Source organism: Nomascus leucogenys, chromosome 15 (assembly GCF_006542625.1).
Source record: "Nomascus leucogenys isolate Asia chromosome 15, Asia_NLE_v1, whole genome shotgun sequence".
Classification (NCBI taxonomy): Eukaryota; Metazoa; Chordata; class Mammalia; order Primates; family Hylobatidae; genus Nomascus; species Nomascus leucogenys.
This window is the reverse complement of record NC_044395.1, coordinates 50,095,389-50,110,503: the sequence shown is the minus strand read 5'-3', so window position 1 is coordinate 50,110,503 and position 15,115 is coordinate 50,095,389. Positions and strand designations below refer to the sequence as shown.

Here is a 15,115-nt window from a genome sequence, read left to right as displayed (position 1 = left end):
CTCAAATCTCAACTCTATGCTTAATGGCTATAAAGGTTACTTACTCTTTTTCTGTCTCAGTGTTTTCATTCATAAGACAGATGCTAATGTCTCATCAGTTTAAAACTGTAGCATGCTTAGAACAGTGCCCGATATACAATGAGCATTCAGTGATTAACCTTAGCTATTATTACCTGAGTTTGAGTTCTCTTAGATCTATCCCTGACTCACTTGAAGAAAACTTGTGACCTCTTTGGGCCTCTGGAGAAGTCCTCTGCAAAATGAGAAGTTGGCCAACCTTTAACAATCCAGGGCCAACACCTGTCTCTTGCCAACTTATTCTTTCCACCTGACATGGATCTTTGATTTTTAAAAGATTGCTTGGCAAACTTCATTTGTTAAAACATCATCAGGGTTTCTCTCGGACTTTACAAAATGCTAGGAACAGCTCACAGTGCTCCTTCCTGTGCACTCCTAGATCAAGTGAGATGAATCCCTTTCCACCCCAGCTTTGGACACTGGTAACTCCACAGTAAGAAGCAAGTACCTTCATATATTTCTGGGTCACAGAATATATGATCAAAGGGAACCTGAACTAGAAGCTGCTTCATGTTGGCTTTGGAAGGCTCTGGGTTCCTGGTGTCAGTGTCTCTCTCAGGGTCATTATGAGCAAAAACACTTCAGTCAAAACCAGAGAAGGAATTGTCCTGACCTCCCAACAGAGACACCCCTTGTATTTGGAAAGTCTAAAAGCAAGTTATTATGGCTGGGGAAGGCCATTTTTATGGTGATTGGTGCTTTGGTCTGATGAGTTTTATGAGTTAGTACTTTCTATAGCGTTAGCTTTGTAAATTTTCACCATGCTCTTTCAAGGCAGTTGTTATCCTCTCTATTGACTAGATGATGAAACTGTGGTCAGAGAAGTGACTGATTCACGTTTAACTTGCTAGTAAATTACAGCATTGTTTAGAATTTCTTACATACATTAAATCATGTATTCTTACCTACCTCTGAAGTAGTAATGATCTTCATTTTGTAGAAAAGGAAACTGAATTCAGAGAATTAAGAATTAGCCAAGTAGGAGTTGAATCTAAGTTTAATATTCTTTTTTCAACAGCTGCTGGCAGCAAACCAGCTATGAGGTGACAGCCCTTCCTCACTCCTTTGGCATCCCAGTGAGGTTTGAGAATATAAGTTAGTCCCCCGTGGCTTCATCAGGTGGGGTGGAAACCTACCTTGGATGTCATCATTGAACATGCAGTACTTGTTACGGTATTTGTTGAGCAGGCGGAAGGCATTGGCATTGGCAAAGTCTTCAAATTGGATGAGGCAATTTATTCCAAACCTGTGTGGAGGGAGAGGAAGAAACCCATGATTGCCTCCCTGAGGCAGATCCCTGGCAGATCCCAGCTTGCACAGTGGGGTGGGGAGGTGCAGGCCAGGGGGTGGCAGGTGGCATGGCTCCTTCGTCTGTGTTTTTGCCACTGGCTGGCTCCTGGACTCCTGGGCTTGGAGCTCTGCCTGCCCTATCATGGATGAGGATGGGGAAGGGAGAGAGTAGGACCCTGGGTTTGGTGGTCAGCCAAGCCAGCATCACTGTAGCTAAGATGCGCTGATGGCTCCCATGGCTGCCATGGCCAGCCCTGGGAGTGACAAGAGGGCCAAGGAGGGGCCTGCCCTCTTTGTAGCCTGTGGCCACCTGAGATCCCAGAAGAAAGCTCACTCCATATCCAAGAGCATGCAGACAGCCCAGCTTCCCCACCACAAGTAGGTGGGGAGCCCCTGCATCCTCCAAATATCTCTCTTGCTGGACCCTGAGGCCTGGAGTTCCTCCACTAGAGACTCCTCTGGCACCAGGCATTGTTCTCTGGTAAGATGAAAGGATGGTTAGGAAAGGCCACTACATTAAGACACTGTTATCTACTAACATCTTGGTGAAGTTGTTCTCCAACTTGTGGGTATAGAAGAATCAATGACTGACCTTGTTTAAAAAGCAGGTCACCAGGCCCATCTCACAGAATCTCACTCGGTGAGTGTGGGATGGGGTCAGGAACCCGCATTTTGAACAAGCACCCCAGATGGTTCTGATTCTGACAGCCCAGAGAACCCTGAGAAACAATGCCTTGTGGGTGAAGACAATGGCCATTAAGATGCTTGATATGCCTTATTTAAAATCCATGCTAGCATTGCCTCCTAGATTTCATGGCCTTCTCTTAAAAATGACTGAGTTTGTTAGAGTTTTGTAACCTATTATTCCTTTTAACATTGCCTGTAAAGAAGCTGAGAGTGAAGTTTTCGCTCATGTGTAACAGGCCCCCTCAGCTTCTGTGGGCTTCTGCACACAGATTTCCCCTTTACTGCATTCTTGCTCTTTGATCCTGGTTTGATAGTTTTGTTTGTGTCTCTTAGCCTTTCTGGAAGCAAGTGTAGTATGGATTATTAAAAACTACTTAATACATGGATAAAAATAGGTTTCACCTCATGGGTCAATTTGTGGCTGAGTAACAGCATCTGAGGTCATGTCATTGAGAAAAAATGTCCTGATTGATCCATAAGAGGTGTCAGGGCATGTAACAGATAGAAGTGGCCTGCCCTTCCAACCTGGTGTGACCTACAGGCTTGGGACCAGCTTGGGACCAGCCGTGGAAAGATTTATTACCTTGTTAGAGAAGGTGGGTGGGACACACACTTGGGGGGCTTCCTGTGCTCTCGGGGCATCTTTCTGATGAGGCTGGTGGCGACGAGGGAGTGAGGAGCACTGAAATGGCCCACAAAACATTTTTTCCAACCTTATAATTTTGTGCATGGCTTACGCTGTCCAGCACAAATACCAGTGGGCGGGCAAATATTTGTTCCTGCCATGGTCCTTCCAGAACCTTAGCTAGTCAAGGCTATTGGTAGAAGGACTGGGAGATGGATTCACATTACAGGGGCAGAAACACAGGGACAGTGACTTGCCACAGTCCAGTGCTTAGAGTGCTGGGCGTGGGTTAGAAGGCCATAGGCCAGACCTGGCTCTCCACATTCAACTGAGTTACCTGCACATGTCACTTCACCTCTCTATTCTACCTCAGTTTCCCATCCATCACTGGGCACAATAATATCTGCCTGGCCAACATATGTGAACTATTGTGAGGGTTAAAAGCTGAGGGTGAGGTTTTTCCCCCAGCTTTACTGAGGCATAATTGACAAATACAAATTGCATATATTGAAGGTATACAATGTGATGATTTGATATATGTGTACAGTGTGAAATGATAACCACAACCATGCTAATTACCATATCCATCACCTCACATAGTTACTATTTTGTGTGTGTGGTAAGAAAACTCAAGATCTACTTTCTTAGCAAATTTCAAGTATACAATACAGTATTACTAACTGAAGCCTGCGGGTAATTTTTAGACCATAAAATGCTAAACACAAATGCCATTCTGGCCACAATTCTTCTTCCTAGTCATAGAACAAATGCTGATGGAGGTTTGGTGGGGGGCCCACCATCCAGCCCTCTTTTCCTTGTACTGTGAATAGAAATCATAAATAAAACCTCCCATGCACAAATATAATGCCATGCTCACCAAGCCAAAATTTATTGTGAATTTCAAGTATTTGGATTGGGTGGGGAGGAACAGAATGTCTTTGGTTGCTGGTGACATTTTGCTATATATAATTTCCACAAGATTCCCAGTGTTGCCCCACAACTGGCCTGGAGCTAAAATGCTGAAAAGTTCAGACAACGAAACAATGTGATGAACGTTTTCTGTCTCTCTTTCTCTCTGTCTCTGTGTGTGTGTGTCTGTCTCTTTGTTTTCTCTCTCTCTCTCTCACACACACACACACACACACACACACACACACACTCCTTTAAGCAACACCACCATTCATTCACTGAAGTAAAAATAAGGCAAGAATTATAAATAAATACCTTTGTTCAGTGCATGATTATTATTTATATTTAATTCAATTTTATATAAGAAACCCCCCTCCCTCCCATGGAGCAATTTGATGGAATATAGAATAAAACCTCATTAATTGAGATCACTTTAATCCTAGCTTGGAATTGCATAAGAGGCCATGTGAATCACTCATCCAATAATCTGGACTCATAGTTCCTAGAACTCACTGGATTTAAGGAACCCCAGAACTCCTCTCCACCTTGGGTAACCATCCCCTGGCTGCTTCCTGGACCTTTTATCGCCAGGAACTACTCCTACTCTAGGATTTCACACTGTCCCATCTCAGTCTGTGACCACAGCCTTTCCTTCTATGTCTCTTCACTTCCACTGCACCTGCTGTTTGTCTGCACCAAGACCTCTGAGCCCTTCACCATGTTATCCCAGTCCCTCAGACTCTCCATTATGGCTTTTCATGAAACCAGACCACTATCCAGTCTGAACCAAAGGTGGTTACTTCATGGTGCTACTATCTTAGCACCATCCATTCAACCACCATCCACCTATTCATCTATCATCATCCAACCATCCATCCATCCATCCATTATCCATCCATCCATCATTCATTTATCCATCCATCCATCCATCCATCCATCATCCATCCATCCATCATCCATCCATCCTTCATTTATCCATCCATCCATCCATCCATCCATCATCCATCCATCCATCATTCATTTATCCATCCATCCATTCACCCATCCATAAATTCATCCATCCAAACACCTTCATTGAGCACCTATGATGATCTGATACTGTAGTTTAATGTTTTAGGAAGGGGTGGATCCATGAAGGAGTTGGTGGAAACTTAATGTCTGGAGTTTGCCTGCCAACTCTTTAAACTAATTAAAAACCAATTAAGAAGAGAAAATTTCAAAGTAGAAATTTAAATGGCTTAGTGGATAAAAAAACTTTTCTCAATTCATCCCTGTACATCCAAATACAGGTAATGAGCTTTCACCATAACACTAATTTAAATGTTAATTATCAGTTGCCTTACATATTCATTAAAATACTAACAACAATGGTAAAAAAAAATAGCTAGCTTTTATCTAGTGTTTATTACCTGCTGGGCACCACGCTGAGATCTTTACATACATTATCTTAATTAATCTTCACATCACCTTATGATGTAGGTGCTGTTTCCAGAGAAGGAATCTGGAGCTACAGATTGCAAGTTATTTGCCCACAGGCTATTTACTCTATTGCACTTGGTAAGTGGTGGAGCTGGAATTTAAATCTGGTTCTATCTGACTCAAGAACCAGCCTCAGTTTAATTTTGATAGCCTTACAGGTTCTTAAAAAAAAAAAAGCTAAATAGGTAATAAAGCTGGATTGCTTTCTCCATTGGGAAAGATCGTAGGTATGGTGAAGAAAACATTGACCAGGGAGACAGAAAAAATGCAGGAGTCTTGGCTGAGTCCCCTCTCTCTGTCTGGGTCTCAGTTTCCTGGTCTGAGAGCATTGGAGGAGTAGCACAACCTACTGAATATTTGGGGCTGGAATTGAATACTAGAAGCTTCACTCAGATATTTCTTCAAGTCCAGAGCAGGGAGGTTAGACATTCTCTGTGAGAGCAACATGTGAGGAAAATATGGGGGGTCAGTGTCTTAGAGCCCTTTGTGCTTACGCAAACCGGACCAGCTGAGTGAGCAGAGCGAGGCAGGCACCCTCCAGGTCATACTGTGGAACAGAGGCGGGACCCCTCCCAAGAAGCCGTGCTCTCAGCTCCCTACTCAGGGCTCTGGGCAGCTTCCCGATTCTAGTGCTGGCAGCAGCCTGCTGTCTGTCCTTCTGTCCTGCGAGAAGCTCACCCTTACGGAGGAGGCTCCTGCTTATCTGTCCCCTTTTGCAATTTTGAACTCTTCACCCTGCAGCCCTGGCAGGGGCTGAGGAACATCTGATGCTTCTCCAGTGGAGAATTCCTGCAATGGAGAAAGAGGCACCTTCCCAAGCCACACAGATAGCTTCCCAGACTTCCCAACCCTGGGGACTCAGCTGGGAAATGGCCTTGGAGTGGCCAGGGAAGGCATTCCAAAGCCAGGACTCACTTCGAGACACAAGGCTAATGAGTGGATGTTTGATTTTTTTTTCCCTCCAGTACTCAGGCAAAGGGAAGCCAGCAAACAGTGACCTGTGCCTGGGAGTTCTGGTGAGCTGTGTGTGACAGTGTGATGATACCCAGGCCACGACCAACAGTGCTAGCACCTGCCACCTGGGATTCATCCTCCCATGGGTAGGAGGGTCTGAGGTGGCTGTTCTGCCCTTTTCCCCAGCGTGTGAACCAAATGCAGAGTGAGGGATGTTGGTGGTGCAGAACATTCCAGGGGCTGCAGACCTAGTTTCTCTTTTCCATAGGTCAGGACCTGCCATTTTTTCAAACACCTGGGTCTGACCTCTTTCAGGCCTGAACAAACTTGAGGGACTGGGAAGAGCAGGTGAACTTGTTCAACCTGCCTCTAAATAGAATGACTAAAAGCTACCTCTGGTGTTTCCATGGGAGTCCACGCTGTTCCCCTCCCCTCAGGAAAAAACCCACATGCAAGACTTCCACAGCAGAGCGTTCAGTGAGATTATCAGTTGTCACCCAATGGAAAGCTATTTCTTTTTTTATTTCTTTCCAGGAACTAGATCTGACAGAATCATAAAAACTCGTGGTCTTTTTTTTCTATTTTACATATTCCATTAAACTCTAGTCCCTTGAGATGGTCTCAGAGAGAGGTTCTGTGGTTAAGTATATTTGGAAAACTCGGTGTGTTACACATAGCGTATACAATGTGTATTGAAAGCTCTGAAAAATCTTGCAATAAGAAACGTGTTTAACCCAGCATGTTCAATACTTATTTGACCAGAGACCTTACCCTGTTGCATCTCACCCTTACCACCTATGGTGGAACACACTTTGGGAGACATGGCTCTGCAGGAAGAACTTTGTGCAGGGGGTACTGGGTGGATTCAGGGCAAGGCCATCTCTCCCCAGAATTACTGCCATTGCTGCTTCTGTCCAGGACCCTACAGTGACTGATCTCACCTCCTTCAAGTTTCTTTCCCCTCTCCCAATCCATCTTCCACATATTTCTAAACACAAGTTTATGTCGGCTACTTATTTTCTGTAAATCCTAAGAGGGCTTCCACTGCCTGTGGGGTTATATCCAAATTCCTTAGGTAGTGTTCACTTTGGCCCCAGCTCTATTGCTGAACACCTACTCAGGTCTTCTGACACTCTAGGCACATTTTGCTGCTTCCTAACCACTGTGGGCCCTTGCACGGTCCCCTGTCTTTGCTCAAGCTGCTGGTTCTCTCTGTCTAGAAGGCCTCTTTTTATCCAGGCCAACCCCTACTTCAACTGTAAGGCCCAGAGCTTTTTTTTTTTTTTTTTTTTTTTGAGACAGAGTCTTGCTCTGTCACCAGGCTGGAGTGCAGTGGCAATCTCCACCTCCCGGGTTCAAGCAATTCTCCTGCCTCAGTCTCCCGAGTAGCTGGAACTACAGGCGTGCACCACCAAGCCCAGCTAATTTTTGTATTTTTACTAGAGATGGGATTTCACCATGTTGGCCAGGATGGTCTTGATTTCTTGACCTCATGATCCACCCACCTTGGCCTCCCAAAGTGCGGGGATTACAGACGTAGGCCCAGATCTTAAACTGTAACCTCTTTTAAGAAGCCTTCTTTGACACTTCTCTTTCCCTGCCCTTAAAATAGTGCTAATTCTTGTCTTCTCTGGGCTCCCATGATATTCTGGACATATCTGTAACAATATATGTCACATTGTATTGCAATTACTTATTGACATTTCTGTTTCAATTAAAGAAATGTATTGGGCAAGTTATCTTCTTTGTGCCAGAAACTATACTAAGTATGATGTAATAAAAATTCAATTCAACAAACATTTTATGCTTGATACGGTGGCACATGCCAGTCATCCCAGCTACTCAAGAGGCTAAGGTTGGAAGACCATTTGAGCCCAGAAGTTCAAGGCCAGCCTGGGTAACATAGTGAGGCCCATATCTTAGAAGAACAAAGCAAAACAAAACAAACATTTCAAAGTGTCCACTATGAACAAGGGACTGTACTACTCGCTAAAACCTCACAGATTTCACAGTTGAATGGGGACACAGGAAAATAAAAAAACAGTTGCAATACTCTGTGGCATCGGTAATAATAAAGATATGTGCCAGGTACATGGGAAGCCTCAAAGAGGGCAGGCAGCTCTGCAGGGGGGAGAGGAAATGAGGGCTTCACAGGGCAGAAGATTAGGAGGTGGGGCTTGAAGGAAGAGCAGGGGTTCCCAGACAGACTGTGGATTGGTGGGGATGGAAGGAGGGAGGAGGGCATCTCAAGGAAAGGGAACAGCATATGCATGAGGACTGAGTGAGTATGGTGCCTTCCTGGAGCTGCAGGAAAATACACAGAGTCGGATCTTGCCAGAGGAGGCTGAAGATGGGGAGGACATGGGGAGAAATGAGCCTTGGTGGAATGCAGGAGCCACCCCTTTCCATGCCCATGAAAAGAGCCTAAGCAATCTGGAGGGCAAGGGGGATCCACTGAGGGCTTTAGGCAGGAAGGTGGCGGGTGTTTTAGCAAGTTCATTCTGGCAGAAATGGATGATGGGATGGACAGCTGGGAGGACAGACTGGAGAAAAGGAGGCATGGAACTGCAGTGAGAGATTGTGAAGTCCTGGTATTAATATAAGGCAGTGCAGACATGTAGGCAGAGAAGAAGCTGGGTAAAATATGTTAAGGAAGTGAAAAGAGTAGCCTGGAGGAAAGACAAAGTGTGGTAGAGTATAGACAGCTTTGAGATCGAGCAGGTGTGGCTCCATCACTTACTAAATGCATGACCTCAGGAAAGGTACTTGATACAAATTTCAGTCTTCACTGATAATAGTGGGCTAATAATACCTCTCTTGCAGTCCTGTTGTGCAAATTAAATGAGATAATATATATAAAATTCCAGCGCACTATAGGCACTGAGTCCACGGAGGCAATGATTATTAAGGACAGGATTTAATAATAGACCAGATGTGGAGATGAATGAGAAGGAGGAGCCCAGGAAGGGCTGAGGATGGAGGGTGGAGTCCTTTACTCATCAAGGTTGGGGATGGGGAAAGAAAGGCAAACTTACTCGATAAGGCGGGGTTGCCACATGAGGAGTGCCAGGTTCTGTGGAATGTTCTAATGAATGTGTTCATGAAGCACTGGGCTATACATAAGGTCAGGGGAGGAGAACAGGCAGGTCAGGGGAGGAGAACAGGCAGCTCAGGGCACTGTGAGCAGTTGAAGCCGTGGGATTGGATGAGGGTTCTCAGGCAGCGCCTGTGCACAGAGCAGGGAGCAGGGCAAGGACACAACCCCAGGACACCCTGCATCCACGGAGCAGAGAGAGGCAGTAGAATAAAGTCCAGCCAAGGATAGTGAGCAGGTTGGGCCCACACAGCAGCTGCTACCAGAGCCACGCAATGGGCCGTGGTCAGGAGCATCAAATACTGCCAACATGTCAAGTGAAACAGGGACCACAAAGTGTACATTGGAGTCGTTGTTTAGAGGATCACTGGTGACCTTTGCAGACCACTTTTGGTGGAGTGGAAGGGAGGGAACCATCTGGCATGGGGTTAAAGTGAAAATGGAGGGGGAGGAAATGTCGGTCATCGCAAATTTCAAGAAGCTTGGCTGTGAAGTAGGTAGGGTGACAGCTGTTGGGGGAAGTGGGACTGAAGGGTGAATTTGTTTTGGGGATGGGAGGTATACATATGAGATATAGGAGTCAGAATGGAGGGGAGATGAGAGATGACAGGGCTGGTGAGATCCTGAGGAGCTAGGAGGAGGTGGGGGCTAGAGCACAGTTAGAATGGGAAGAAGACACAGTCAGATGTCATAGGACAGATAAGAGGCCGTCACAGCACAACTCTGCCACAGACTTGCGTGAGGAGTGACTTATTCTGCTGGGGGTGTGAATGAGAAGAGGGGGTCATGGTTTGGGGAGGGATTCACAAGGATGACAGGGAATCTATTCCATGGGTGACAAAACTGGATACCATGGATTGGAGAAAGAGGGAATACGGAGCCTGAGAAGGGCAAGTGTAATTGGGCATAATGATTATCTTCAATCATAGGAACGACCGTTTGTGGACAAGGACTTAAGCAGATTGATTTTGTATGGCTTTGAGGCAAAAGCAGAGCCAATGGGTAGAAGTCAGAAGGACACAGATTCCAGTGCCATATAAGACAGAGATTTCAAACACTGGTTGGAAAGAGACTGCTGGTCACTGGAGGTGAGTCCATGGTCACCGGAGCTCCACTTGGCAAGGAAGTCGTGGAAGGGATTTCAGCCCACGATGTGAGGGTGGACCTCTGAGGCCCTTCCCTTCCCAGCTCCCAGACTGGGAGATTCCCTGGTGTGCTGGGGTCTGGCAGCCAGACTGGCAGGCTCCTGTGACTGGGATTCTGGCCTAAGGGGGAAAACTCCCATTGACTCGCAACATAGTCACAGGAAGCAGTAACTTCTAAGCAAAAGTCCCAGGATAATGTGGCCATTCCTCAGTCACAGCTCTGACGGCAAGTCCCGGCCAGACAGAAAACACTCAGGAACAGCTTGGCTTTCCTCCTGATTTTCCCTGTTTGTCTGAGTTCCGGGGCAAGCACACCAAATGGCGCCAGAAATCTCAGTGCTGGGGAGGGGATGGTGGCTGACCTGCTGGCCTCTCAACCTCCCAAAGTTCAGTGGCAGCACAGAGGTTTTCTCTAGGGCATGGCAACTCACTCCTCAACCTCCTGCTTAGAAAGCCCATGCACTTTTCTTGGCCACCAACCCCACTGGCTGACTTGGGGGCTTCAGCATTTATGTCAGCCCATATTTGTCCTTAGATTGTGCGTATCAGGTTGGCATGAGGCCACAGGTGTCCTCCATGAAGGTTCTTTGATTAATGAGGCCCGTGCTGAGTGTTCTCTTCAGTTGCTAGCGCTTTCCTGGGAATAAGGTCATGACTTTTAAAGTCCAAGTAAATGTGCCAGATCTTTTGACCACCTTATGCCCTTTATCAACCTTGATAACACTGCAGGCAAGGCCATTGGCTGTGTACACATTAAATCTATGCAAACCCAGCAGTAATTATTTGGGAATTTCCCTTGTAGTTTATAAATTCCTTGACAGCAAAGTCTATTTCTGACTTCTTGCCATATTCAATAAATGAATTAATAAATGGATGGATGAATACATGAATAAATAGGAAAACAAATAACTGAATGTGGTCTTAAACTATTTTTCTGGTGACTTTATGTGTCCATGTTATAATCACAGGGAAAATTGAATTCTTCAGGACAAGTCTTTGTTGATATAGTTTGGATTTGTGTTGCCAGCCATATCTCATATTGAAATGTAATTCCCAATGTTGGAGGTTGGGCCTGGTGGGAAGTGATCGGATCATGGGGGAGGAGTTCTCATGAATGGTTTAGCACCATCCCTCTGGGTACTGTCCTCATGGTAGTGAGTTGACATGAGGTCTGGTTGTTTAAAAGCGCGTAGTACCTCCCCTTTCGCTCTCCTGTTCCTGTTTTCACCATGTGATATACCTTCTCCCGCTTTGCCTTCTGCCATGATTGTAAGCTTCCTGAGGCCTCCCTAGAAGCTGAGCAGATGTTGGCAAGATGCTTCCCGTAAAGCCTGCAGAACCATGAGCTAATTACACCTCTTTTCTTTGTAAATTACCCAGTCTCAGGTATTTCTTTATAACAATGTGAGAAGGAACTAATACATTTGTATTGGCCACATTGTGGGGTACAGAGAAGGCACACGATAAATACAGACTGAAAATTTGGAGGAAATTTCATGAATTACGTGAAGGAGGGCACATAATTGGATAAGTTTTCCTTAATTTCCCACAGCTTTTCTCATTATCTGGCCTTGGGGAAATAATTTTCTCTTTGGGTCTCAGTTTCCTCATCTAAAAAGTGAGGAAATTGGATCAAATGAGTGGGTTGTTTCTTGCTCAGATATTCCAAGAATGCAAGATTAAAGTCCTAGGCTGGATCCCAGTGGGAAAATGAGAATTCTAAGATACAGACTGAACCATAGAAGGCATTCCTAATATTCAGTATATATATATATATATATATATATATATGCTGAGTAGTGACCCTCTATGCTGAGAGGGACTCAGAATGTGAACACCCCTGTGAAACATTGCAATCAGGGCTTAGACCTAACAGCTTTTCACAATCTTTTAAAATTAAAATAAAATTCTCAAACTTCCTTTGTAGTCTGGATGCTATATGCCTAGGGGTTTTTCTTTGCGTACGTTGTATTAAAACCAACAGGAGAAGCTTGGAGCTACAGAACGTCAGCTAAGCTTTTGGCAGGACGCTCAGTTCTAACATCCTGTCTTGTACAGACCTCCACACTTGACCTTGCCTGCTGTGGACCTATCTGCAGGCCTGAATGATGAGATGGAAACAGCCCAGAAAATGAAAGGACATTCAAAGCTGGGGAAATAGCAAGCACGAAGGCACTGCCGCTGTAACAAAGACAACACATTTAAGGAGCAGCAGGAAGAGGGGTGGGAGTTGGAGCCATCAAAGGCATCCTTCCAGCTCTGAGGGCAAAGTACAAGGCTTCTATTTGTGGAGCCTCTGAATAGGTCAGTATCAGTGGGTGATCTCAGAGCAATTTTGCAGCTTTCTCTTGGGCAAGCTTCTGTTTCTCATTTCTATACGGATAAATGTGTCTCATGAAAAGATGTTTGGTTACTTGAGGGGGCGACTCACTCTGAGTGGTGAGTTTGAAAGGCCCACGTAACACTCAGCTTCAAACAGCTGCAAAAAAATATAAGAACACCTCACCCTCAGGAACACCCAGACCATACTGCTCCCCTCTATGTACACGTGAATCTACACAACACTGTCCCCTGGAGGAGGGAGAGCAAAACTGAATAGGTATGTGTTGGTGGTGGGGATGAAGACCAAGCATTTACTAATTGCACATACCAGGGATCTAAAATGGAAATGGATCACACCTAGGGCTGTTTCATTTTTGTTTTTGTTTTTTCCTTCCTAGCTTTAGCACTGGGGAAGAGAGGAAAAGTAATATTGGAATGAAGGGGAGGGATGGGTCAGGGACTGTAGACAGCAGTGGTGGACATGTGAATGGATATATTAACTCAAACATGAATGCATGAATGTGGGCACACTGAAACACTGCCTAAAGGAGAACGGCTTTGGAAACTGCCTAAATTAATAATAATAGCAAACATGATTTTTTTACTATCACTGAGGTGTATGTTAAACATTTTACATGGATGGCCTCATTTATCCATCATAAATACTTTGCCAGTCTTAAAAATGCATTTTAGAGAGGAGTAAACTGAGGTACAGATGAATTAAGTCGCTTGTCGATAAGTGTTAATAAGTAGCTTGTTAATAAGAGGTTGGAACTCAGGCAGTCTAGGTCTAGAATTCATGCTTTTAACAATTGCAGTTAGTGGGTAGGGTCTTAATTAGGGTCCCCTTTCTCAGATGAGGTACTTGTACTTGGTAAACTTCAGTTCCTTCATCTCTTAAAATAAAGTGAATAATAGTACCTACCTCATATGGTTGTTGTGAGAATTAGACAAGTTAATATTGTGTGAAGTGCTTGTGTCAGTGTCTGCTTATGGTAAGCAATTAAATAAATAAGAGTTATTATTGTTATTATTGGTACTTATTCATTGAGAGGAATCAGATCCCTGCTCCCCGCCACCCATAAGACCCTTATATTCCTTCATCTCTTCTGCCATAAACTAAAAGTTTCAGGTCTGGGGATGATTTTGTTCCTATTCTTGATACCAAGCGATAAAATCAGGCTGCTAAGAGAAAATGAAAAGGAAATAGCCAGCTAGTGTCATTGAATCATATCCCCAGGCAGTGAGTTTCTTCCAGCACATTTTGGCTTCAGTCCTGAGGCTGGACCTTAACTAGCGAACTGCAAACTCACTCAATTATGCAGTCTGCTTGGTGCGATGGAAGTGAAAAGGTCCTAGAGAGTTGGGTGCTAGTATGCATTTTGATACAGTCTCCTAGCCTGTGACCCAGGACAGATTCCTTGCATGCATAGGAGTTTGTCACCATGCAAAACCTGGCTCTTGTTCTGCTGAGAACATGGAGGAGCTGGACTGTCGACAATGAGCCGTATCAGGCTGAAACTGGGAAACTGTTCTGCTCCTTCAGAGTCAAGACAAGCCAGAATGAATGCCATATTTCCTTCCTCTGTGCTTCCTCCGACGTGGTCAGATTCATAGCCTTCAGTCTATTCTAATTGGTAGCTAGCCTGGTGTGGACTTTTGACCACCCACCAATCAACCAACTCCCACCCTCACCATTTACTGCACGAGTAAAGCCACGCTTCCTAGGAACTACCATTGGTAGAGATGTTACTGAGTCATAGGACCTGAGATAGGAATGATCTATAAAGGCCATCTACGCCGGTTCTTGAACCCTTCTACAACAGTCCAGACTCATCTTTGCCCAATCTCTCCTCTGACAATGAAAGCCTAAGGACCAAAAAAAAGAAAAAAAAAGTTTAAAGAAAAGCAATAGGCCATTTTAGAAGAGATGTCACAATGCAGTGCATGATTAATTAGCAAATGAATTCTACAGCCAGTAAGATTACAGTCAGGGCAAGAGTAACAGGCCAGGCTGGTCAGAGTAGATTCCCTAGGGAAGGCAGAATTTGAACTGGGGCATTGTTATGGGTTCTGCCTCTAATCTCTTCCCACATCTTGTCAATTTTAATACAATACTTTTGTTGCTCAAGAACCTACCATGGCTCCCGATTGCTCACTACATCAAGTCCCAAATAAGGTATTTTGTGGATTGGTAATTTTCAAACATTTTTAGCAGAATAATTCTTTAATAAAACATTGAGCAGAAACCAGATATAGAAGGCAGTGAAAAACAATAAAGTGTTTCCTCAAGTGGTTTAAATTTTTTATGGTTGGTGGAAAGTATTTCATTTCTAGCACTCCTGATATGCTTCTTTGGAGTCCTGGGGCCCAGGGAAGCGTGGTTTAAAAACCACTGGATTAGATGACTGTAGCCCCTTCCACTTTTGAACTCTAATAATCATGACCTTCTGCCTGTATTTCAAGGCCTATGTTAGTGTGATGGTTAATTTTAGTTGTCAACTTAGCTGGTTTAGGGGATACTCAGATAGC

The 15,115-nt window shown here is 44.7% G+C and overlaps 1 protein-coding gene across 3 annotated transcripts in view; it reads right to left on the bottom strand.

The window, feature by feature from the left end:
* The window catches only part of ME3 (malic enzyme 3), a 222,733-nt gene that overhangs the window by 22,662 nt on the left and 184,956 nt on the right, over positions 1 to 15,115 (bottom strand). For all 3 annotated transcript variants that reach the window (XM_004090597.2, XM_030794682.1, XM_003254551.4), the window contains one exon: positions 1,215 to 1,324. In XM_004090597.2, coding sequence (XP_004090645.2) covers positions 1,215 to 1,324 — 110 coding nt within the window. The remainder of the gene's footprint in view (positions 1 to 1,214; positions 1,325 to 15,115) is intronic.